Source organism: Struthio camelus, chromosome 17 (assembly GCF_040807025.1).
Source record: "Struthio camelus isolate bStrCam1 chromosome 17, bStrCam1.hap1, whole genome shotgun sequence".
In the NCBI taxonomy this organism is placed as follows: Eukaryota; Metazoa; Chordata; class Aves; order Struthioniformes; family Struthionidae; genus Struthio; species Struthio camelus.
Window position 1 is genome coordinate 2,682,705 of NC_090958.1, and position 23,082 is coordinate 2,705,786.

Below are 23,082 nucleotides of genomic sequence, written 5' to 3' on the forward strand. Positions count from 1 at the left end.
TAGCTGCTGGGTAGGAGAGCACTGGTCTTTGCACAGACCCACACAAGCTTGCAGCAGGTGAAGGCTGCTCAGGCACTGAACCCATCCCAGGATCAGCAGTGCTGGCCAAAACCAGGCCGCAGGGCAGCAGTGTGCTCCGTGTCACCTCCTCTCTTCTGCTGAGGACACAAATGCACACAGCATAGACACCTTCAGCAGCTTCCTGGGCACAGTGTGCCCACAGTCACTGCTGCAGCACCCAGCAGCCAACAATCAGCTCACAGGAAGGGGAAACCAACCCCTCCCCTCCCCCTCCCCAGGGGGCTGGGGAGAAGATTAGGGTTACCTACTCCCCCAGTAGCACTGCATGTGGGGAGTGGAGGACCAGGACTGCAGAGATGAAGGCGCAGCCCCCAGAGGCTCACCTTCCTTCAACAATTCAAAGACGACCTCCTTTCATGTATCCAGATCCCCAGTCTCCAGGCATTGAGGATGCAATGAGTTTTTGAGTCCAGGACTTGACGTTCTAAGCAGTCTCTCCACATAACACAGGCTGCAGGGATGCCCCACAAGAAATGGTTGGAAGGAGCTGGAGAGGCAATGCAGTGGGTGGACCACATCTACTCTTCTCCCAGAAATATCAGGAGTCCTGCCTGTACCCGCACAAACACCATTGGCTCCAGCGTCCTGGCTACCCTGCAGCCATGCTTCCTGCCCCTCCATGTATTTTATGAGACAGGAGAGTTAAATAGAAGCGCCAGCTAGAGGAAAGGCAGCAGGGAAGTATGTCTGGGAGGTCCAAACTTCCCCTCTTTAGCTTTCCGTAAGCCCTGGCAAGGCCATTGCTCACAGGGGGAAGCGGAGAAAACAGTGGGGAGAAGTAGACTGTCTCAGCTGCCAGGGAGGAAAGCCCAGAGGTGCTCATGGCCTTACAGAGCCAAATACAAGTCCAGGAGGGATGAGGAGGAACTGCCCTACAATTAGAGGGGCTGAGGAGTGCCCAAGGGGACTCTTGTTGAAGGGTACAGAGGGAGGTTGGCCAGGCTGGGAAAACACTACAGGGACCAGCATGCAACTGTATGCCAGCCAATGAGTAGCCTGAGGTACAGGCAGCATACCTCCCATGGCAGTGAGGAAAAGCAGGGCATACAGCACCCAAAAGCCAGGTGCAGGGAAGATGGTCACTATCTCTCATCCCAGCTGCACGCACAGCTGCCTTTCCTACTCCCCAGGTAGGATGGAGCTCTGAGCAGCCCCAGCACAGCTCTCACCCCTCCAGTCACTGAGAACAGTACTCAAAGGTCTGGGCTGAGGTGGCACCTGGGCTCCCAAGTCCTCCCCTGCCCTCCAAAGCAGTTCCCAGATGGCTCTGCAGCCCCCACCATTTTCAGGGCCAGGAAAGTTTGGCCTAGCTGTAGCAGGCCACAGACACTTGGTCCAGACCAGCTCAGCCTCTGTTCCATTAGCCCTGGCCACTGGCTCAGGCCAAGGCATGCAACTTGCGGGAGCTGAGGAACAGGCACTAACCCTCACTTAGGAGACTGGGGAGCGAGGCAGAACCCAGGTGCTCAAGGATAGCTGCCCAATAAATCCAACAGACAGGCTGGGAACAGTTGTGATTTAATCACTATTCGCCACAAATCCAGTGTATGGCAGAGCCAGCTAGCCAGACCAGCTCCCAGGCGCTCCCTGCAGAAGCATGCAGCCTCCCTGGCCCTCCCCTGCTCACAACACAGGTTTGGCACAGCACTTGCTCTCACAGCACTGTGTACGCCTTGCGTCAGAGTAGCGGTGCCCATGACCAAGGTCTGCCCCCGCCAGCAGGGCGGGAACACTGAGGCGACTACTGCAAGCCAGCTTTGCTCCCCAGTCTGCCCCAGCCACATGCCTGAGGGCCAACATGGCACAGTTCAGGCTGTGGGTGGAAGATGCAGAGACCTACAGCCCTGGGAACCTTTGGCTCTGCTCAGCCCTGCAGGATAAGGTTAAGAGTCTGGCCCTGCTCAAGACAAGCCTGGCTCAGGTTTGTGCAAAGCTGGTGAGTATCCAGGGATCAGCTGCCCTCAGACTGGCAGGAGGCACCCTCAGCCTGCACCTGCTCAGCACTGCCAGGTCCACCTATGACCTTCCAATGGTCATCTCACCAGCTTCAGTTTCTACATCTGCATTGAGGCAGCTAGGAGACAGGTCAAACTACAGCTCCAGCTGGAGGACGTGGCCCTGGTCATCCCATGCTGTTGGCTCAGAGAAGGCTGGGGACAGCTAAGCCCTTGGCCTTTGGACCTCAGCACATGCCACAAAGCAGGGGGCTGCTCCTCCACCCTCAAGCTCACCATAGCAAAGGACCTGGACAACTTTCACCAAGGCAGGGGATCTTCAGCATCTGAGCTGCACTCCCCAGACACAGCCCAGGCACAGGGCTGCAGCTCAGGCCAAGCACATGGCAGAAGGGACATGCCTCTAGGCATTTCCAGCTGGCAGTCAGGGCAGCCCTACACCAGCGACCTCCAGAAGGCATACGTGGTTCAAACAGCAACAGGAGCACATCTCTGCCTAGGGCAAAGGCCTCTGGGTGAAAAACTACACTAGAACTAGGAAAGGGAACTGCAACAGTGGTTATACACAAAGGCCTGTGGGCACAGGCTGAGCCAAGTGCCGCATCTGGATCCCACTGGGCAGGGCAGTTAGTGGTTTGGGCCAAAGAGGCTGCCTGCAAAGAGACGTCTCTTGAACTCGCTCCAGAGGAGGTCCCGCTCTCGGTTCGCTCTCTTCATGAAGCCTCTGTTTTCCTGGGCCCTCCTGGACAGGTAGGGGAGCACCTCATTCACCGGGCCATAAGGCACATACTTGTAGACAGGGAAGCCCGCCTGACCTGGAGAGAGAGGCTGGTCATGAAAACGCCCTGAGCCAAAGACAGCCTACCTAATTCCCATCTTCCTGCTCTCCCATCTTCCTTGGGTTCTGTTGCAACGGGAGCACAGGGCTAGACATCTCTCTCTCCTGGGTAACAGCAACAAGCCAGTGGGACAGGCAGCTGGGGAAGAGGAGCTGGGCACTGGGGATGGAGCCATTTCTGATTTATTCCTAGATAGAGGTGCCCAAACTACTCCATATTGGCTGCTGTGATTTACAGGCAGACCATAGAGATGTGAGCTGGTGGAAAATGGGGCAGTGACAACATGCGAGACCAGCTCCCCAGCTTTGAAGGGCTCAGGGAATCAGGAGCAAGTCCTTTGCAGCAGGGCAGGCAGCAGCTAATTTCACTCGCCGGAAGACACAGCCAAGCAGCCGAGAGGGGAAGTCTGAGAGCAGCCCAGGCAGATGTGGATGAGCCTGCCCAGAGCAGAGGGAAGCAAAGGCAAGTCCCTCCTCCTGCTCAGCACTGGAAGCTTGGGAACAAGCCGGAGAGGAGAGGGCCAAGGTCACTGGGAGCCCTGGGAATGTCAGCAGCCAGGGCCCAGCCAATTCAAGAAGCATTCAACCAGAAACATCAAGTTAACACATTTTTCCAGCATGACCAGAGGAGACTGCAGACACACAGCCAAACCCAGCTTGCTAGGGGAACTCCAGGACAGAGCAGTATCCATGCTGGACAATTGCCCAGTCTGCCTCACGCTGCTGTCCTGGCCTCAGGGTCTCTACTCTGGAGACCTGTGCAGGGAGGGAGATCAGTCAGTGACCTGCATGTGTCTGGGCTGGGCTATTTGGATCTTTGCATGTGCCTCAGTCTGTCTGGGCTGAGGCTGGTCCCCTAAGATGTCTAATCTACTGCCTGGGCCAGGAACAGAGCTGGAAAGGAGAGGACTAGGCTGGGGTCACTCAACAGCCTGTCCCTATCCAGCTACAGGAGAGCAGAGAGCCCAGAACTCAGCTGTGCATTGCATTGACACTCCTCCAGAGGAGCAAAGTAACACTCCTGGACCAAGGAGTGATGTACAGAAAAGGGTTTGCTGTCTGCCAGGATCCATCTCACTTCCTCCCTAAAGCTTACTAACAGCACAAAACAACAGGCAATGGGGTCCAAATGGCCAAGAACAATCAGCCCAGGCAAAGAAAGGAAGAACAGAACTGCTACTGAGCAGGATCATCCAGCCCCAGATATCACAGCCCTTCTGTTTACTGGTAGCTACATGCAAGAGCTTCCAAACCCATTGCTCAGCCTCCCCCTCAACAGTCCCCATGGCATCCAGCCTTTTCCAAGATGGGGCATTCTCATCACCCAGTGCCAGTCTCTCCCTGAACTTCACCACTTCTCTGTCCAGACAACAGGACAGCATCCTTAGGCAGTCCCACTGCCTGCTCCTGGCAGCACCGGTTACATCAGGACAGATCCATAGCCCTGCTCCATCAGTCCATTCACCCCACAATGGCTCTAGTTCTCAGCAGTTGCTCAGTAAGGCCTCAGGGGTCTCTAGGCTCAGAGGAGAATGGGACAGGACCATGCCTGCTGAGTCTTCCCCCCCTCCCCCCGTTTCCAGGTACTGGAGCTGCAGCACTCACCTAATGGGAAAGTGATCTGGTCGCACATGCCCAGCAGCTGCCCAAAGTACACCTTCTTCTCCGAGGGATGGATTCCAAGCTCCATCATCCTGCAAGCCATGCCTTAGTGTTAGAGAAAAGCAGAGACAGCAGAGCAGGCAGGAGCAGTGCATCCCACGCACAAAGCGGGGACTGCTTCTGAACACAACAGCAAGGCACTGACCATATCCCAGCCAGAAGCTGCGGTCCAAAGACTTGAGGAATTTAAAGAGCCTCCAGGCTGTGCCACGGGACTCACTCTGCAATTGCTGTGGCCTACTGTGCTGTACCCCAGCTCCAACCCCACACCAAGTCTCTGAGCACCAGATCCAGGGTAGGATCACAGTACCTGAGCATAGAGGACAGATCTGAAAAGTAGCAAGTTTCACCATAGCTCTGCCAGGCCCCACCTTCCCCAGGCCCTCAGGCCCAAGGCTTGGCACACTCCTGTCTCTCGACCACCTCCCCAGCTCCCACCTGCGCAGGGTGAACTTGACTGTGTCTTCATTGTGAGATGCTACCATCACATTGGCTTTCCAGCTGTGCTTGATCTCTTCCAGGATATAGTCCAGGCACCTGCAGAGCAGTTCAGGGCTATGTGGGGAGACTGCCCAAGTCCATGCCCAGCAGGGAGAAAGGAAGAGTACAGCTGTGGCTATCCCCTACCTGTGGTACATCTCACTGGTCTTCTCATAGGTGGGGTTGATGGGATCCTCATAGCCGATCTGGGCAGCTCTGTTTCGTTCCTGCTCCATGTAGGCACCACGGACCAGCTTGGTGCCAAAGTGCCAGCCCTCCCGGCGTGACAGCTCCACATCCACAGTCACATTGTCGTAAGCCTCCTGCCACCAGGTGGAAGAGACAGTGCACGGTCATCATATCAGTGCCACATCTGCCTCGCACCTCCAGGAACCAGCCCTGGCGCAACATCAAATGGCTTATGGCATTGCCATAGTTTCAGGAGCCAAAGTCTCCATGGGATCCAGCTGCTGCAGCAGGCCCTTTCCCCTGCTGTGCACCCTGGACCCTGCACAGCCTCCTGCAGGGCTTCACCTTCAAGTAGCACTGGTAGGTGTTGAAGATGATTGCCCGGTCCCTGTTGAAACGACGTTGCATCTCCAGGGTGAGTCTGCTGATGGCTGGCTGGAAGTAGGTCTGCTCTGCGTCCACCATGAGCCTCACACCAGTTTCTGTGGCCCTCTGGAAGGCAAACACCATAGAGGCTGGGCTGCTAGGACTGTCTGCCAATGCATCACCCTCTGCAGTAGGGCCTGCTCCCAAGCCAAGCACCTCCTCACCTTGGCAAGGACATCCATCCTCTGCAGCATCCGTTTCATCTGCAGATCCTCCTCCTCAGTGAAGCGTGAGAGCAGAGGCTCAAGCTGACCAGTCTGAAATGAGAACAGCCATGGGCGCATGGCACCCTCCTGGCCTCGGGAAAAAGTGCTGCAGGAAGCTGCTGCCTATGGCCAGGCCTGCTTGCCTGGAAACAGAAAAGCCCCACAGGAAGCCACTTGCCACTCATCTCCAGAACCGCTGCCTGCCCCAGCTCCTCAAGCACAGCATGCAAAGGATGCCCACCCTACAGGCCTGGCTGCTGCTTGGCAAGGCACAGAAAGACCAGGACAAACCCTCCCAGACTGGCACAGATGGCTGGGCATGGGTGCCTAAGTGAGTCCAGCCTCCTAACAGGGCTGCAGGAGCCCAATGATGGTGATGCCCCAGGACAGCTGTGAGCAGCAGCTAGCACAGTGATGAACATCCACATCGATGGGGCACTGTTAGGATAGCAGCAATCCTGTAGGCCGGATGCAGCAGCTGATGTGGCCGTCCAGGAGAGGAAGCTGGCACAAGCTGAGCAGGGAGGCAACATGCACTCACATGGCCCTGGAGCTGCCTGTGCACCACAGATTAGAGCATGGCTGACTTCCAGCAGCACCAATGCCAGCCAGTGCTGCAGTCACAGCTGTGAGCAAGCTGCCGGACAGGGCCAGCAGACCTACAACCTATCCCCTCACACTGCTTCCCCCTAGGCCTTCAAGGGCTGTTGACCAGCACAGATACCACTGCTGCCCCTCTGTCCAGCTACTCCTCCCCTGTTCTCCTCTCCAGTGCTGGCCTGTAACTGCCAGCTCTGTACCAATTCTGGCTGTGCCTTAAGCAGGGCACTGCAGAAGGACCACTCAAGAGCACATGGCCAGCCCTGCCCAATCCTTTCTGGGTATGTGATTGCCTAACTCCTGGCTGGTCCATTCACATCCCTTTGCAGGAGGTTCACAAAAAGGTCTGCAGCAGCTCTCCAGGCTTACACCCCCTCTTTGGTCCCCATGGAGGGTCCCCCTCTTCCCATGGGGAGGGGGACAAGCTCCTGCCTCAGGCACAGCTTGAAAGCCAAAGACAGAGAAGAAAGTAGATACCTAATGGAGGAGGGTCCTCACAGCACCCTGACCTCAGAGCAGCAGTCAGGCACCAGAGAGGGACAGGGAGGAGCTGCCTTGCATTGGCACTGCCCTGCCTGCAGGGCTGCTCTGGGGACTGAGTCTGGCCAAAGCACTTACCCACCTGCATGTTAGGGACAAGTAGCAGCTTGGATATCTTGGTGCGGCTGTCGATTAGGCTGTTCCAGTCCAGCAGGTCCACAGTACTGTAAGCAGAGTGCCAGGTCAGTACCTGTGGGGTACTTGAGGCAGAGGGAGGTCTCTGCCAGCTTCCATGCTTCCACCCTCCACCAGCATGCAGGGTGTGCTGTGTGTGGCAGACTGTACCACTGGCCCATCTTGTCACCTCCATCAGAACCTCCTCTGCTTGGAGAGACCCCGGCCCCTTGCCAAGCCAGTGCTGGCCTTCAGAGAGTTCTCCTTGCTGCTGCACTGACTGCATCCCAAGAACTGAGGGAGGCTGAATGAAGTTCCCCCCCGTGCTTCCCCCACAGCACCTTGCAGGTCCCACAGAACTTACCCGCTCACACCCAGGTTCTCGCCTGTGAACCAGTGCTGACTCTCTGCTTTGGTCGCAATGCCGAGGTTAGCCAGAGCCTCCTGCCAGCAAAAGAAGTGTCAGTACCAATGCTAGGGGTAGGAAGACACCCAGAGCCAGTGCTGGCATAGCTCCCTCCGCACAAGGAGAACCCAATTCCAGCAAGGCAATGGGTTCAAGGAGGAGCATGACAGGACTGGGATCATGGCAAAAGGGAAAAGTGGGAGTCCATCATAACTGGGGACAGTAATAAACCAGCAGGGGAAAGGCAGGGCCAAGGACAAGTCTGGAGGTAACAGCACCATACTGGGCTACAAAGCCAGGTATGAAGAAACCAGTCTAGATCCGAGTCATCACAGTTCAGAGCTGCTCTGGGGGCCCTGTGGAAACCAGCCACCTCCAACAGTGCATCCCTAGTGGTAGGTCCTCCCCAGCCCTCAGGCAGCACAGCCTTGTCCCTCGGACATCACTCAGCTCACCTGCAGCTTCTCCACCTCCAGCTTTGTCTCCAGTGCTGCTCGCCCAGCCTGGCCCTGCTCAGCAGCCATTTGATGGAAAAACCTCCGCCACTTCACCAGCACCTCTGAGAACTGCAGCTGCAGGATCAGAGCTTGGTGTGAACTGCCCATGCTAGGCACAGGCAGCTCAGAGCCTCTTGTGGTGCCAGGGCTTGGCAGGACCCTACCCAGCCTGAGGCAGGCCCCGCAAGCAGACCTTGACTGTGTATTGCCTCTAGCAGGGGGATCCTCACCTCTGGACAGGAAGCCACAAGAAGTACAGACCGCTCACAGCCTCACGTAGGGACTTCTAAATGTCTAAACTCTTGTATTGTGTGCTCCCAAAGGTTGAGGCAGAACCTCCCAGAAGGTCTCAGGCACAGAGGGGACAGCCTATTGGAGCCCGTTCTACTCTGTCACCAGCAGAGACACCACCTGCAGCAAGCATCCTATGGCAGAGCCAAGGCACCTGCCCCTGCAGATATGTCACCTGGCATTCTCCCCACCTCACCATTATACAGCCCTGGCACCCAGGGGCACTCACCAGGAACTGGGGTCTGCCCAGTGCTGTCAGCTTGATGGCCGAGAAGCCGTCCTCAGAGCTGCCACCTGGACAGAGCCACAAAGCACAAAGCTGACTAGACAAGAAGAGCTCCCAGGCAGGAGAAAGATATCCGAGATATGGGCATAGGCTGTGCAAACAGGCCAGCTAGGCAGGGGCTGCAGAGGGCGCGGACAGCTTCCTGCAGGGTCCCTCGAGTACTAATGCACAGTGGGGCTGCTCAGGCCATGTCAAGCACTTACTCGAGGCATCGATGCAGCGGAGGAAGGTCTCCATGTGCTGGTCACACTTGGCCTCATCAGCATAGAAGTATGTGCGGGCACTGATAACTCCACCGCGGCGATCTCCAAATCCACGATGGGCCCGGTACTGCTTCTCCCTCTGCTCTGCTCCTGGGAAAGGAGAGGCCAGAGATGGGCTATGCAATACAACTTGTATTTTGAGGCTGTGGGAGCCGGGTCCTTCCCCTATGGCAAGCCCATGACATCCAGACTGGCTGGACTTTCAGGCAGGAACTATTTACTGTGAGCAGGAGAGGCTGGTTCACTCACCTCCCATTTCCTTCTCAGATGCAGAGGTGCAGGAGCTAAGAAAAGAAACAGAAACAAAGGGCCACATCAGCAATTCTCTGAACCCCATGCCGGTGAGCAGGGTAGCCCCCCAGGCTCTAGCTGCTAGCCCACACAGCAGGGCTGTTCTTCCCTTGCACTCCTAGCAATAACACATTAAACTCTGCTCAGTTAAACCTCCACTGGCAGATCAGGTGCTTCAAATGCTCCTGTGGAAACAAAGGGGTTTCAATGTCCAAGGAAACTTTATTCAGGGACCTGTGACAGCACAGGATGGGCATTCCATCCTGTGGGCGAGAACTGCTCTCAGAACAGCTCTGGCAAGGGATCCAGAGGGCTGATAAACCCCAGGCCAGCTGCAGTTGATGTCATCCATCCCAAAGCAAGAAGAGGTCAGTCCTGGTGGAGCCAGGTGCCCTGCCTCTGACCATGGCAGCCCATGTTCCTCACCACAGTGGTGCACCATTCATGCCAAACCTTGGCCTGACGCCTCTGCGCCCTGGAAAAGCACCAGGTGCCATTCACCAAGCAAAGGACTTTTCCAGACCGTCAGGCTGTAGGATCTCCTGCTAACAGGTCAGCTGTCCTGATACTCTTCACCTAAGCGTTAGTCAACAAATCACAAACAAAACAAGGCTCAGCTTCAACTCCAGCTGACCTTGCATGACATTTCAAGACCAAGCTTTGTGCCACAAAGATAACAGGGCTCTGACAGTCCCAGCAGGCTGATGCTGGCCAAGTCATGATTTCCTCCTCAAACTTGAGCAGCTAAGCCTCCTCACTGACACCTTAAATCCAGCCTACAGATACGGATCTCACAGAGCAAGGCATGGGAATATTGCCAGCCCCTAGAAAGCGACCTCAAGCAGTTGGAGAGCTGTCTCCTCCCAGAAGCTCTATCTTGCCCAACTCCAAAGTCAGTGTCCCAAAACTGACCTTCCCTTAGGACATGCAGAACAGGGTCTTAAGGGGAAGCACAGCATGAGCAGAGCAGGAAACCCATACAGCAGGAGCCAGAGGGCCTCTCACAGGAGATCAGAGAGGCATGCGACCCTGTCACAGAACAAATTCACCCACATGGAAGCCTTGTGACAGGGATTAGGGGCCACTGGAAACAAACAAGCAGAGCCAAGCCCTTCCTCATGCTGAGGGTCCCCAGAGCCAGGAAAATCCTGCATTGCTCAAAGCACAGTGAAGCCTCACATGAACCAGGGCAAAAGCAGCCAGAGCTCATCAGTAGCAGCAGGCACTGTGCCATAGCCAGTCATTCTGCAGTCTCTTCTCCATGATTTTGCTTCCCCCAGGACAGGTAAAGAAACGTTCTGCCTCTAAATACAAAGAGAGGAAGAAAGGAAGGAGAAGAGAGATTATACATCCAGGGATAAGATGCAGTAGCAGAGGCCACAACAAATAGAAGCCCCCCTTGGAGCAAGCAGCATGTCACAGTGGAAGACTTCAGCTGGACACACTGCTGGGACTCTAAGGATATGTCAGGAGAGATGTGCCCTACAGGCAGATCCCAGGTGCAGCACAGCAGGACAGCTCTGTAACCACAAAGCACACCAAGTGCAGAGCCCTTACATCCAGCATCTAAGATGCTAGAAACAAGTGGCAGGAAGCAAAGCTTCCCCAAACCTATGCAGACTGAATGTACATAACTGAACTATCAAAAAACACCCTTGAATTTGAAGCATTTTGTGTTTCTGAAGACAAGCACACCCTCTCCAGCAGCATTCCTGCTGCATGACTGTAATGAGTCCTTTGTTCCCTGAGGGGGCATATAAAGCAATGCCATGGTGTTCACTTTATTATTCCGCATCAAGCAAAATAAAGGAGACTCCTCCTTCCAGCTGAAGAAATAGATCTTCCTGGATATTATCTGTTTTACTTGTAATATTAGTCTTGGCTAGCAATTCCTAGCTATGGCTGTAGCCATTCCTACAGCATCGAAATGCCACTTATCCCAGACCAAACGAAGTTAGCTTATACCTGGCCACCCTTTTGCCAACGGACAGCAAATGTCCCAAAATAGGAAGAAGCTCCATGCACTACCCTAAAACTTCTAGTAAGGAACTATCTGCAAGACGCTATCAGGTCTTGTCAGGGCCTGGGAAGTGATACCCACACAGCAAAGCATGCAAGTGTCACTACACGCATAAGCCCTATGCTGTTGAGCACAGCACAAACCAGGCTCCCCCCAAGGTGCTGCAGAGCAGGTTATTAACAAAGCTGTAGCACGATGGAACAGCAAGCTTGTTGAGCTGCAAACTGCAGCATGTAACTCACTTCAGTCTCACAGCCTAGCAAATATGACATTTACCTTTAGAAGTTTCCAGCACCAAACCAGAGAAAGTGTAAAAGTGAGTTTACACAATTCTGCTTTAGTGGGGAAGAATCAACGTAGCAGTGAGGAAAAAACAAGTCTGTTGGATTGCTGTGAAAGACTAATTCAGCTCACACAGCAGACTTGGACTCTCAGGAAGCTTTGATCAGGCTCAAATAAGCTGTCTCAGAAGCACAAAGGTCCTCTTGTCAGAAGTAAGTACATAACAACCCATTTCACACTGGAGGTTACAGCAGGGTGCCAGAAGAACAGGGTATTTGCTTTACCCATCAGCAGATGGGTCTGGGAAAAGGGATGAGCAACCATCAGGCAAAAGTTGTTCCAAATTATCACAGCCAAGGCAAATATAATGGTCACAGGAAGCTCAGGTCTGAACTATGGACAGTGTATAAAACCATGTAGGCAAGATAAAGCAAAGCATTTGGCAGGAAAAGTCCCTCAAACCTCCCCCCACGCAGTGAGGTTTTTTCACACACCAGTCCAATGCTGGGACTGCTGCAGCAACTCTTTACACAACCTGCCATCAAGACTAAAGAGAAACCATCCTGCTGCCAGGGAGATTCACAGCACACCCAAGCACAGCTCAGGGCACCTCTGTGCAGCCATCTCGGCAGATGGCAAGAGCACTGGAGCAGGTGGAGGGAAGGAGAAGAAGCTGCTCTGAGCCTCAAGAACTGCTCTGTGAGGTTGGATTAGCCAGACTGGAATTCTTATGGTGGAGCATATATCTGGTGTCCACACAAGAAGTCTCTAGAAGAAGCAAACTTTGCTCCCTCTAAAGTCCAAGTGCTGCATGGTGGAGCCATTCACAGGCTGTTTGTGACAGTGTTCAGCAGGTGTGAAATGGGAGCAAGCACTGGTAGGGAGCATGGTACCTGCACTGTGAAACATGCTGCCAGAGGCCAAGACACAAGCAGGCTCTGAAAGACTAGAGATTCCTGAAGAGCTCTTTCAGCTGTTACGATCTCAGTGTAGCTTCTGACTCAGGAAGACCATAGGTCAGCAACAGCTTGGAGGCTGCATGATCAACCCTGCCAGTGGGGGGCAGGGGGAGGGTTTCTGTTCGTCCCATGGGGGCTGAAGCCCCTTCCCAGCTGCCCTGCCTCTTCACCTGCAAGTGCACATGGTGTCACCTTTCTATCTGCCCAGCAGAGGCAGAGAAGGTCAGCCAAAATCCCACCTTGTGCCTCTACTCTTGCAGCGCTGCCTCGAGCTACTCTCGGGCTTCCAACACCCCCAGGCCATACACTGCCAAGGGAGTAAACAGCCACCCCTGCCAGGGCCCTGCTGCCTGCAAGAGAGTCCTTTCCCTAGCCATATCACCATGACTTCCCTGCAAGTCTGGTCCTTGCACCTTGAGGACACAGTCAAGGACTCCTGGGACAAGTCAGCAGCATGCTGGGTACCAGCCAAAGAAGGGCAGCAGAGACTAGCCTACAGCAGGTAGAAAGCACCCAGGGGCACAGGGTCAGCCAACACCAGATAAGCCAGCACCTGCTTTAATGTTCCACTCAGAGGTTGGCTGTAAGGAGCAACCACAGCCTGTTACCAAGCATTTCCATGCTGCCGTCTCTAGCTTGCTCTGGAGGAACAGGTTGACGCTGGTAGACCAGCAAGGTTCTCCCTGCACAAGCTCTGTGTCAGGAAACAGCAGACGGCACCAGAAAACCCCACTGTATGTGGTTTCTACCACACTGCTTCCTGGATTGTCAGTGGGGGTAAAGCCCTGAAGCATTCACATTAGAGCTGAAGCAGAATCCTCACGTTTAAAAGCTACAAGCCCTGGACAACTCACATCCTCCCAACCACATGCTTCACTGTCAAAAGCATCAGCAGTTTGGGTTTCTGACTCTGACCAGAACAGATGTAGAGCTGTGCTTGACATAGGCCAGGGCACAACACAGCCACTGCAGTGCCACAAACACCTCACCCTGGGCCTCGTCCCCCCTCCATGACATCCCTGGATGACCACCAGGATGGAATTTTTTCCTGTCCATTTATGAGATATTGGTTTGAGTGAATCCTGCTGGGGCTGAGGGAGGGTGACATTGCAGGGAGTAAGCGCAGAAGGAGCTGCTGATTCAGTGCATGGCTCTGCAGAGCTCTCCTGGTTAGGACACAGCTGGAAACACCCACACAGGCCAGGCCCATCCCAGATCTGCTCCAGGGACCCAGCACAGCCCAGATACACTGCTCACACACCAGCACCCTTCTGGAGTAGCCCAACACACAGGTGCTGGCTGAGTTTGTGCCTGTGAAAGCCCTTGGTAGTCACCAACAAAAAATGCTAAACACATGCATGACAAGACCAAGAGACTGCAGCAAGGCCAACCAAGGACAAACAGGGCTCCCTCATTCCACATGCAGACAGCATCAGCATTACCAGTCAGCCTGTGCCCTGGATCATGCTGGGGGAGAATCAAATTCCATTTGGATGCTGAGCAGGGCTGGAACAGCAATTTCTGTATGTACTGCGTCCGTTGCCTCTGCTGCTGCATGTCCAGAGAAGCAGTCAGAATTCAGCTGCTCTTGAAAACATCACTACTTCGTCTTGAAAAAGAACAGCCCTCCCTTTTGCCCAGGTTACAAGTGGTGTATTTTGAAGTTTTTACATAAAATTTTAACAGCCTTATCTCCGAGTACTGAGGAGGGGCTCGGATCACATTCCCCCGTGCAGCTCAAACACTACTAGAACAGGCCCCGGAGAGGTATGGGGGTCAGGCAGCAGTGCAGGAAGGTGCCCGGCTCCCTTTGTCAACAGTCAGTACTTTTACACTGACCGACTCACACAGCAGGCTGGGCCACCTCCGAGTGGGGCGATACTGATAAACAGCGGCCAAGTGGAAAGGAGAGATAACAGTCGTGCTGGGAGGAGCATAACCACAGGCGCTGTGCGAGCGGGGACGCACCAGGTGCTCCAGCAGAGCGAGGTGAAGTCAGAAGAGCGGTCCTGGCAGCAGCTGTGCAAACACCAGAAGCACCACCACCTGCATCACTACCCTAACCTGAAACCAGTCTTGTGCAAATCAGGCTGATGCTTTTTCCTAGTCTATTTTTACCACTATGCAAGGACACTGTAACCAGTGCCAAACTAGGGGGAGAGGCACTGGCACAGACCAGGGCGTTGGGAGGCAGCACCCAGGCCCAAGGGGCTGATGAGGAGAATTTCCCAGAGGGAGGAGGCAGGGGGCTGGGGGCTGGGCAGCCGGGAGGAGGGAAGAGGGGGCAGCACCCCATGATGAGGAAGGGGGAGGGTGGGGGGCAGCACCCCATGCAGCAAAAGGAGGTGGGGGGGAGGGGGGCAGCGCCCCGCCGTGGGGGGGGGGGAAGGGGCGGGGGCGGGGAGGGGAGGGGGGCAGCGCCCCGCCGTGGGGGGGGAGGGAAGGGGCGGGGAGGGGAGGGGAGGGGGGCAGCACCCCGCCGTGGGGGGGGAGGGAAGGGGCGGGGAGGGGAGGGGAGGGGGGCAGCACCCCGCCGTGGGGGGGGAGGGAAGGGGCGGGGGCGGGGAGGGGAGGGGGGCAGCACCCCGCCGTGGGGGGGGAGGGAAGGGGCGGGGGCGGGGAGGGGAGGGGGGCAGCGCCCCGCCGTGGGGGGGGGGGGAAGGGGCGGGGGCGGGGAGGGGAGGGGGGCAGCGCCCCGCCGTGGGGGGGGGGGAAGGGGCGGGGGCGGGGAGGGGAGGGGGGCAGCGCCCCGCCGGGGGGGGGGGGGAAGGGGCGGGGGCGGGGAGGGGAGGGGGCAGCGCCCCGCCGGGGGGGGGGGGAAGGGGCGGGGAGGGGAGGGGGGCAGCGCCCCGCCGGGGGGGGGGGAAGGGGCGGGGAGGGGAGGGGGGCAGCGCCCCGCCGTGGGGGGGGGGAAGGGGCGGGGAGGGGGGCAGCGGCGGAAACGCCTGCCGGAGGCGAGGCCACGACGCGGCGCCGCAGCCAATGGGAGCGGGGGGCTGGGCGCGGACAGCCAATGGGGGCCCGGCCAATGCGGGCCGGCTGCCACAGCGCGCGGTGCCCCGCCGGCGCGCCCAGCCCGCAGGCTGCGGAGCGAGCCCCGGCAGGTGCCTCTGGGACTCGAGCCAGCCGCAGGGAGGGCCGCAGCGGAGGAGCCGCCTCGGGGCTGCCCCGGTGCTCCCAGGACCGGCCGCCTCGAGAGGCTGCGCCCCGGCAGGGGCAGCCCCGCAGCCCGCGCGGGCACCCGCGCAGCGCAGCCTGCCCCTCCGGCCCGCTCCCAGCCGCGGCGGCTGAGGCGCCTCCAGCCGCAGCTCCGAGTCGAGCCGGGAGAGGAGCCGCACGAGGGGCGGCACGGAGACGGGACGGGGCCGCGACGCCCGGCCAGCCCCAGCGGGGCACCATCGGGGCCGGTCCCTGCCGGCATCCGCACTTACTCCAGCTCCTTCTGCTCGGCCTCCTCGGTGGTCAGGTCTTCCTCCACGCTGTAGTCCAGTACGGCGCCCACGCCGAAGGCCTGGTTCCGCCTGATGAGGGGCTTGATGGCCTCCTGGTCCTCCCCGGCCACGAACTGCCCGTAGAAGGTCATCTTCATCAGCCTCTCGAAGAGCGGCTGCCCCAGCACCCGCCTGCCCAGCAGCAGCAGCTAGGGGACAGCGGGAGGTGAGCGCGCCGCCGCCGCCGCCCGGACCGCCGCCCCGGCCCGGCGCATCCGCCTCGGCCCGCCGCCCACCTCGCGGTTGCGCTCCACCAGCGGCCCCACGGCGCACAGCCCCAGCACCACCAGCCCGCGCAGCAGCTCGGCGCTGCTCTTGCTCCGGAACGCCTCGCGGGGGTCCCCGAAGTCCACGGCGGGCGGCGGCTCCCGGGCGGCGCCCCGCGGGGGCGGCGACGGGGCCGGCCGGGCCCCCGTGTCCGCGGGCGGCGGCCGGCGGGGAGCGGCGGCCGGCGAGGAGTGCGGGCGGCGCGGGGCGCCTAGGCGGGCGGCGGCGGCGGCGCGCAGCGCCATGGGGCACGGCAGGGCCGCCCGCCCGCGCCGCCGCCTTAAGTATGCACCCGGCCCCCGCCCCCGCGGCCGGCACCGCCCCGCGGGGCTTCCCCGCCGCGCCGCACGGGCCTACCCTCGGCCGCGAGTGGGCAGCGCGCGCGGGCCTTCGCGGGGGGTCCCCCACCGGTGGGGCTGCCACGGGCGAGGCGTGCTCGTAAGCCATCGCTGGCACCGCGCTGGCGTGAAGGGTTTGGGTGCCGGCTGAACGGCGCCCTCGGTGGCGCGCGGCACCCGAGGGGCGCGGGGGCGGCTCGGCGCGGCCACGCGCCGGTGCCTGCGGCCAGGCCGGCTCCCGCCCCGGCGCTGCGGCTTCGGCGGCCTCGCGCTGCAGCGGGAGCGCGGGCGGGCCCCTGCCAGGCTCCCGGCCGCCGCGCCCCGCGCGGGACCGGCGCCGCCCGTGCCGCTCCCCGCACACCTTCCCCCTCGGCTTGTTCCCGCTCGGAACTGGCCTTCCCGAGATCCGCCAAAGCCTTCCCTGCTCTGCTGCTGGCTACGCTCATGACTCTTGGCTCGAGGAGCGGGGAACCGATACCTCCCCTCCCTTTTTTCAGGACCCTGTTACAGCTGTGAGTACTGCAACCTTGCCCCCTCTCCGTTCCTTCTCCTGCAGTCTTTTCTGGAAGATGAATTTAGGCAGATGCAGGGCTGCACAGAACCTTGTCATTCTGGCTCTTCAGTGACATCTTGTGCCTAGTAATGCTCATCACAGACGGCGTTTGCAAGGCAGGACGAGAGCAGACAGCGCAGCAGACCTGCAAGTATTTGTTGGGATTGGAAACCACTCTTTCACTGGGCTGGCGCAGCAAGAGACAGCCTTTAAAGGACTTCCATGCTTTTGAGAGGACTCCTGAAGTTTTGATGCAAAGCAGTCTTTTCTTTTTCCAAAACATCCCCCAGTCCACCAAGATCTAAACATTTGAAAGCAGTCTTGTGTAGTGTGGATGAGGCATAGTTACCAGGGGGGGCTAGCAGCACAGGAACAATTAGGGTAAATAGCGTTTCCTCCACACCCTAGTGGTGCCATTTCTGCAGTTCCCCCAGCTGTAATTAACAGTGAAATCGTGGAGGTTCCTTGAGCTCACTTGCAAGGTTTCTTTTTGGTCTTTCCCATCCTTCCCTTGAGTCAGCCAGAGAAAAGGCTGAGAAACAGTGGCATTGCTGCACATAAAAGACCTGCCTAAAAATCAATTACCAAAAAGCATCAATTTCTTTAAAAAGGTTTCCTGCACTGCATTAACCCTTTCATGGTATTCATAGTGAACTAAGTCATTCAAAATTCCCTACTGTGACGAGGTTGAGTGCCTGGAGTCTCAGGCAGTAGTTTGAACTCCTGTTAAAGAGAAAAAAAAAAAGTTTAAATTATGCTGAGTAGCATTAAAGCTTGAGGAGCAGATATTTCAGCTGCAGTTGTTTTAAAATTACAACATGTAATCAGCCTGAACTTTTGCTCTTTTTGTAGCTTCAGTGCTGCTTCTGGCAGGCCTAGGCATGACTCCCTGTTTCTATCAGAACAGCAGCCACAACCAGACCTCGCTATTGCTGGAGGGGGGCTTGTTTCTCATCCAGGCATCACAGAGAAAATTCCCTTGAAAGGATCTAATGGGATCAGCTCACCTGAGTCATCCCAGGGGCATATTTGCCTGATGGCCTCCTGGTCCTCCCCGGCCACGAACTGCCCGTCCCCCGGCTGTCACCATGTGGACCGCCTGGTGTCTGGTAGTTCTCAGACCTCTTTCTCCTCCTCATTCCTGCTGCACCTGGTCCAACATGGTGAGGTTTGGATGATGTGGGGAGTCCCCTGGTCCCCAGGCAACTCCTCGGAGTCCCCAGCCCCAGGGTTTTCCTAACAGGCTGCACTAGAAACCCCAGGATGTTTGGCCCTGAGCCTTTCTGCCCTGTCACATCAGCGGAGCCCATTCACTTCACCTTTCCCAAAAGACCCCAGCTGCCACCATGGCCTTGAAGAGCAGTGACCACCAGTTTCCGGGACCCCTCGGCCCTAACTTTATTACTGCCCTTCACTGTCCTGGTGTCCCACCATGTCCAGCCACACCCTGGCATGAGCTGCTGGCGAAAGGCGGGGGGGGCAGTGCATGTGCAAATTCTGCTCCTGTCAGTGCGGTGGCTGCATCTAGCCCCCATACTTGACCTGTGAAGTCCAGTCTGGTCTGAGGCACAGGTACCAGGCATTATGTGAATGTAGCCAAGCTGTTGTATCTAGCACTGGGAAGGTGCCCCAGGAACAAAAGCATACCTTCCTCAGAGAAAACCAAGTCCGAGTCCTTCAGTGGGTGTACTCAGCTGCACCAGCAATAGTGCTAAGCCGGGGAGAGTCTATTATTGTTGGCCTGAGAACCCATAAGATGCAAAGAAACAAATATCAATGCAAGACAAATAGGCAAGAAGGGGATTTAGTGTGGGAGGAGAGGGGAAAGGGGGAAGACACTGCATGTGTATTTCATGGGCTGGTGCACAGTGGAGATGCATTTGACACAGCCGAAATAACAGACGGCAACAAGTTACAGGAGCCACTCATGGCACCTGGGAAGGGAATTTGTAAGGTGAAAATTGCTCCTTCTGTGTTTCAGCAGAGATGTGGGGCAGCCCTGGCAGGCTGTGTTCTGCTAGTCGCCTTGGTGCTGTATGTGCTGATGAGCTGAAGCTGCCCAGGCAGGAGCTTGGCTGGGGCCAAGGGAAGAACTGCTTTCCACTGTGGCTGCACTTATGCTCCCAGGGGGGATTTGCTGAGCTGAGGTGCTCCCATCTGGCCCTAGGATTACAGGGATGGCAGGCTGCAGTTTCTCCAGGGCCAGGGAGCAGAGAGCAGTGGCAGCAGGGCAGCAGTCTCTTTCTCTTCCCCTCCTCATGGAGGCCTTTAGCATTCTTCCCCTCAGCATCAGCTTCCTCCAGGAGTCACCCTCAGCTCTGGAGCTAGGGGGAGTCCTGCCTCATCCTGGGGTCTCTGAGGATGGATCCTTTCCTCCCTCGCTCTAGGAGCTCCGCCAGCCCTTGTAAGCCCTGCTTGCTCTCAGCACATCTCGCTGTGATGTGCACCCTGCGTTCACAGAATCTGTCTTCTGTGGTTTCCCTGGAGAGTGCTGATTCAGATCCTCATTGGTCTGGTGTTTCTCAAGCTGATCATACCCTTGTCTCATGTCCAGCATCAGTGCTATGAAGCCTCTTCCACCCAGAGAGCAGGATGTCAGAAGACATGTCCTGACACCCTGCCAGGCCTACTCCATGCTCCCTGTCCCTGCCCAGCTGGTGCCTGGGCTGTGGTCGCGGTGACACTCCATGCTGTGCTGTCAAAGCATATTCTCAGGAGATGTATGATAGCTTATCCCCATCCACCTTGTGCTGGCAGCAAAGGTCAAAGCCCCTTTGCCAGGAGGCAGACAGGGACATAAGGAACAGCAGAGAACCTGAGCTAACATCTAGCTTTGCTGCCAAGGGCAGATGTGCTCTCGAGTGGGACGTGCCGGACTGACAGGATGGCCAGGAACACTTTTCCTTCCTTGGCATGGGTCAGGGCAGCAGTATACTCACCAGCAACACCCGTGAGGAAATGGAGCCAGCAGCCAGGCGAATGGCCCAGGCATGGGCTGGGCTGTGGGCAGAGGTAGGAAAAGCTATTCTCAGATTGAAAACATGTATGTCTCATAGTCTGATGAAGGTGTTATTTTTCTTCATGAAACACTTAGTAGTCTTCTCCCTGACATTCTTCAGGAAGACCCAGACACCCTGCAGTACCCACACTGACAAATCCATGGGAACAGAGCCCACATGGGGTGCACAGGAACTCCCAGCACTAGGACAGGGTTGGGACTGTTACCCTACAACAGTTAGGTGATGAGCAGATTCTTTCTAACCTCTCCAAGCAGCCCCCTGCATCCCTACTGCCCTCCCTCTGGGCAGCTCTGGCTCTTGCCATGGCTCATGTGCAAGTAGCCAGAGGTGCAGTACAGATAGCTCCAAGCACTGCTCAGCTGTGCTCTGCAGCAGAGGAGCAGCCAGGCCAGCCCTGTGCAGCAACTTGGCAGAGAAGTCAGCCCATCACCTTCAGGAACTGGGGAAACACATCCTTCCAGTTCTCTCTGGTACTAAAGGGGTCCCTGGATATTTAACCGCTACAGCAAAGGGCCCAGAATTCCAGTGTCGCATCAGCAGGGTGACACATTGAGTTGTGGAGCACTCATGTCCTACCTCTACAGGACAAATGACTCAATATGTATCTCACTTTACTAGTGAACTGCAAGTTTAGGGGACTTGCTGGAAGTCCCAGGAGAAGACCTCTAGCTCCTCTGACATTTCTGTTGTTTGGGTGCGGATAGGAGAGCAGTTGAGAGTTGCCTGCAGAGCTACTGCTGTTACTGCTGAGGGGAAGTGATGTGGTGGTGCTCCACCCTCACATCTCATAACAGTCCATACAGACCTAATTTCAATGCCGTCCAGGACCTTGCTCCCTCAGTGCAGATGGGATCAGAATCTGGCCTGGGCTGAGAAAGTGCTCCCCATTCCCTGGCATTTTCTACTTGCATCCAAATGATTTTCAGTGAATCACTTGCAGTGTAAGAAATAAATGTCAGACTCCTTCCGATTCTCCCTCTGAGTTCCTGAAGAGCTGATGTGGCTGAGCAGCCAAGAGAGAATACCTTGGTGAATTCCCATCTCCAGAAAGGTCAAAGCTGTACAAAAAAAGAAGTTACCTCCTAACAGGCACCTGGGAAATATTTGAGAGCAGAGAAGTGCACATCAGACTTTCCTGGGTTGGTTTTTTTGCAGAAGGTCCCTTTGTTTTTCTGTCAGCCCTCAAATGCTGTCAGACAGAGCACTCAGCCTGCATAAAGGTGGGTTGTGTGAGATAACCAGAAGTGTCTGGGGAAGAAGGAAGGTCAGCAAATGCCTAAACCAATTTTGCCACACTTACACTAGAAATGAATATGTTTAAAGATTTCTGTGGAAGTGGAGTCTAGGGAATAAACATAAAAAGTCTTTTTCCAAGCTGACTCCCTTGGCTGGTGGGTTGTTTATGGAATCTGGATGCCAGAACACCTGGAAGTGAGCCAGGTCTATTTTAGACCTTCATAAATGATTTAAACACCTTGTGCTAGAGACCGTTCCCAGGAAAGCAGCGCGGAAGAGAAGACGAAGAATAAAAGTGCCCTGGCATGGGGCAGCCAGTGGCACAGGCAGTGGTGGGCTGAGAGAAGGGGCCACTTGGGTCTGCTTGCCCTGCGGATGGGGAGGCCCAGGCCTGGGGAGATGCAGCTGAGGGCAGAAGTGATCAGCCCTGGGCAGGGACGGTAGAACTGTTTGGTGGGGGCTGTCCTGACTTGGCTGGCTGTTCCCCTTCTGCCCCCCAGCCAGCACTGAGAGCTGCTGATGAGAAATGAACTTAGGTAGGAGTATGCACAGAGAGAAGTAGAATTTAACCCTGGCAGGCCAGTTTGCCTCTGAGGGCAGCTCACCCTCGGAGGCCAGGGAGCCTCCTTCCAAAGCAGTCAGCTTCCTCCCAGGTGACTTTTGAGGTGCAGGCACTAAGAGCCCCTTCTATCCTGCTTTGCAGCCCACAGCCTGCAAAGAGCACCCCCTCTCCAGGCCTGCAGAGATGGGCTCCTTGCACTGAGCCAGACCGGCCGAAAAGACAAATTGAAGATCTCCTTGGTGTGGGTATGAGAGCCCAGGATTCTGAGGCTCGGGGCAGGACTATCTGCAGTTGCCCTCTGATTTGAGGGCAGCCAGTAATCTGTGGACTTGGGGTAAGCAGCAATTTCAAGGCTGAAGCAGATTCACTCGAGCAGCCTTTACCCTTGAGAACTTGGCAGTTCCTTATTGATTAATGTGGTGTCTCATTCTTCTAAAAATACACTCTTAATTACTGTGTCTCAGGAAGAAGAGATGTCTCTCAGCAAAACCTCATCGATTTGAGGGTTGCTACAGACACAGCAAAGCCCCTTTGATGTCCACTACACAGTGGCTCCTTTCAGCATGCAGATTCCTGTCTGGTTCATGGGATGGGTTGATTCCCAGCTCACAGCAGGTGATTGACACTTCCTTTTGTCCAAGCGTCACTTATTTTGCTTCTTAACTTTCTCTGTGTTTAATTGAGAGCGGGCAGCACAAAGTGACACTTGGACTTCTCTTCCACTAGAAACAAGTAAAGAAAAAAAAAGTTCCCTTTCCCAATTCATTCCTGAGATATCCATGGAGAAAAGAGGAAAAGCTGTTCCTGTCTCTTTTGTGGTTCTCCTGCTGTCCCCCTTTTCACCAGAGGAAAGGGATAAAAAAGTAAAAAAACAAAAACAAAACAAAACCCCTAAAAGCAGGAGAAGTTTGGCTTTTCCCCACTGTAACAGAACATGCTGTACTGCGGGGAACTTTGAGTGTAGTTTGGGTGGGAGGATCCAGAGTGTTTCCTGGCCCTGTACAAGCACACAGTCATTTCACCCTGAAAATGGTATGTCCAATTTTCTAGAAGTCAGATGTTTTGCAGAAAATTCAGCACCTTATTCTTATGTCCCAGGGAAGCATGGAGGGAAAGCAGCACCTGTCAGCACCAGGACCTCTCGGACAAACAGGAACAGCCTGTGAATGGGAGGACAGGGGACATTCTGGGACAAGCTAAGGATAAAAAGTAGGAATTGCTTCAGTAAG

The 23,082-nt window shown here is 56.3% G+C and overlaps 1 protein-coding gene and 1 long non-coding RNA gene across 2 annotated transcripts; one reads left to right on the forward strand and one right to left on the reverse strand.

Moving 5' to 3' along the window:
* Window positions 1–1,583: 1,583 nt before the first annotated feature.
* Window positions 1,584–16,404, reverse strand: PRODH (proline dehydrogenase 1). The gene is made up of 14 exons (XM_068911716.1): window positions 16,114–16,404; window positions 15,818–16,026; window positions 9,084–9,118; window positions 8,775–8,924; window positions 8,515–8,579; window positions 7,953–8,069; window positions 7,456–7,535; window positions 7,060–7,141; window positions 5,796–5,888; window positions 5,551–5,697; window positions 5,164–5,339; window positions 4,975–5,073; window positions 4,480–4,568; window positions 1,584–2,851 (listed from the first exon to the last, which is right to left on the reverse strand). The coding sequence occupies exons 1-14, from the start codon at window positions 16,387–16,389 to the stop codon at window positions 2,664–2,666; spliced, it is 1,806 nt and encodes a 601-aa protein (XP_068767817.1). The 5' UTR covers window positions 16,390–16,404; the 3' UTR covers window positions 1,584–2,663.
* Window positions 15,969–17,616, forward strand: LOC138061440 (uncharacterized). The gene is made up of 2 exons (XR_011135198.1): window positions 15,969–16,043; window positions 16,980–17,616. It is a non-coding gene; the product is annotated as an uncharacterized lncRNA (long non-coding RNA).
* The last annotated feature ends 5,466 nt before the right edge of the window (window positions 17,617–23,082 follow it).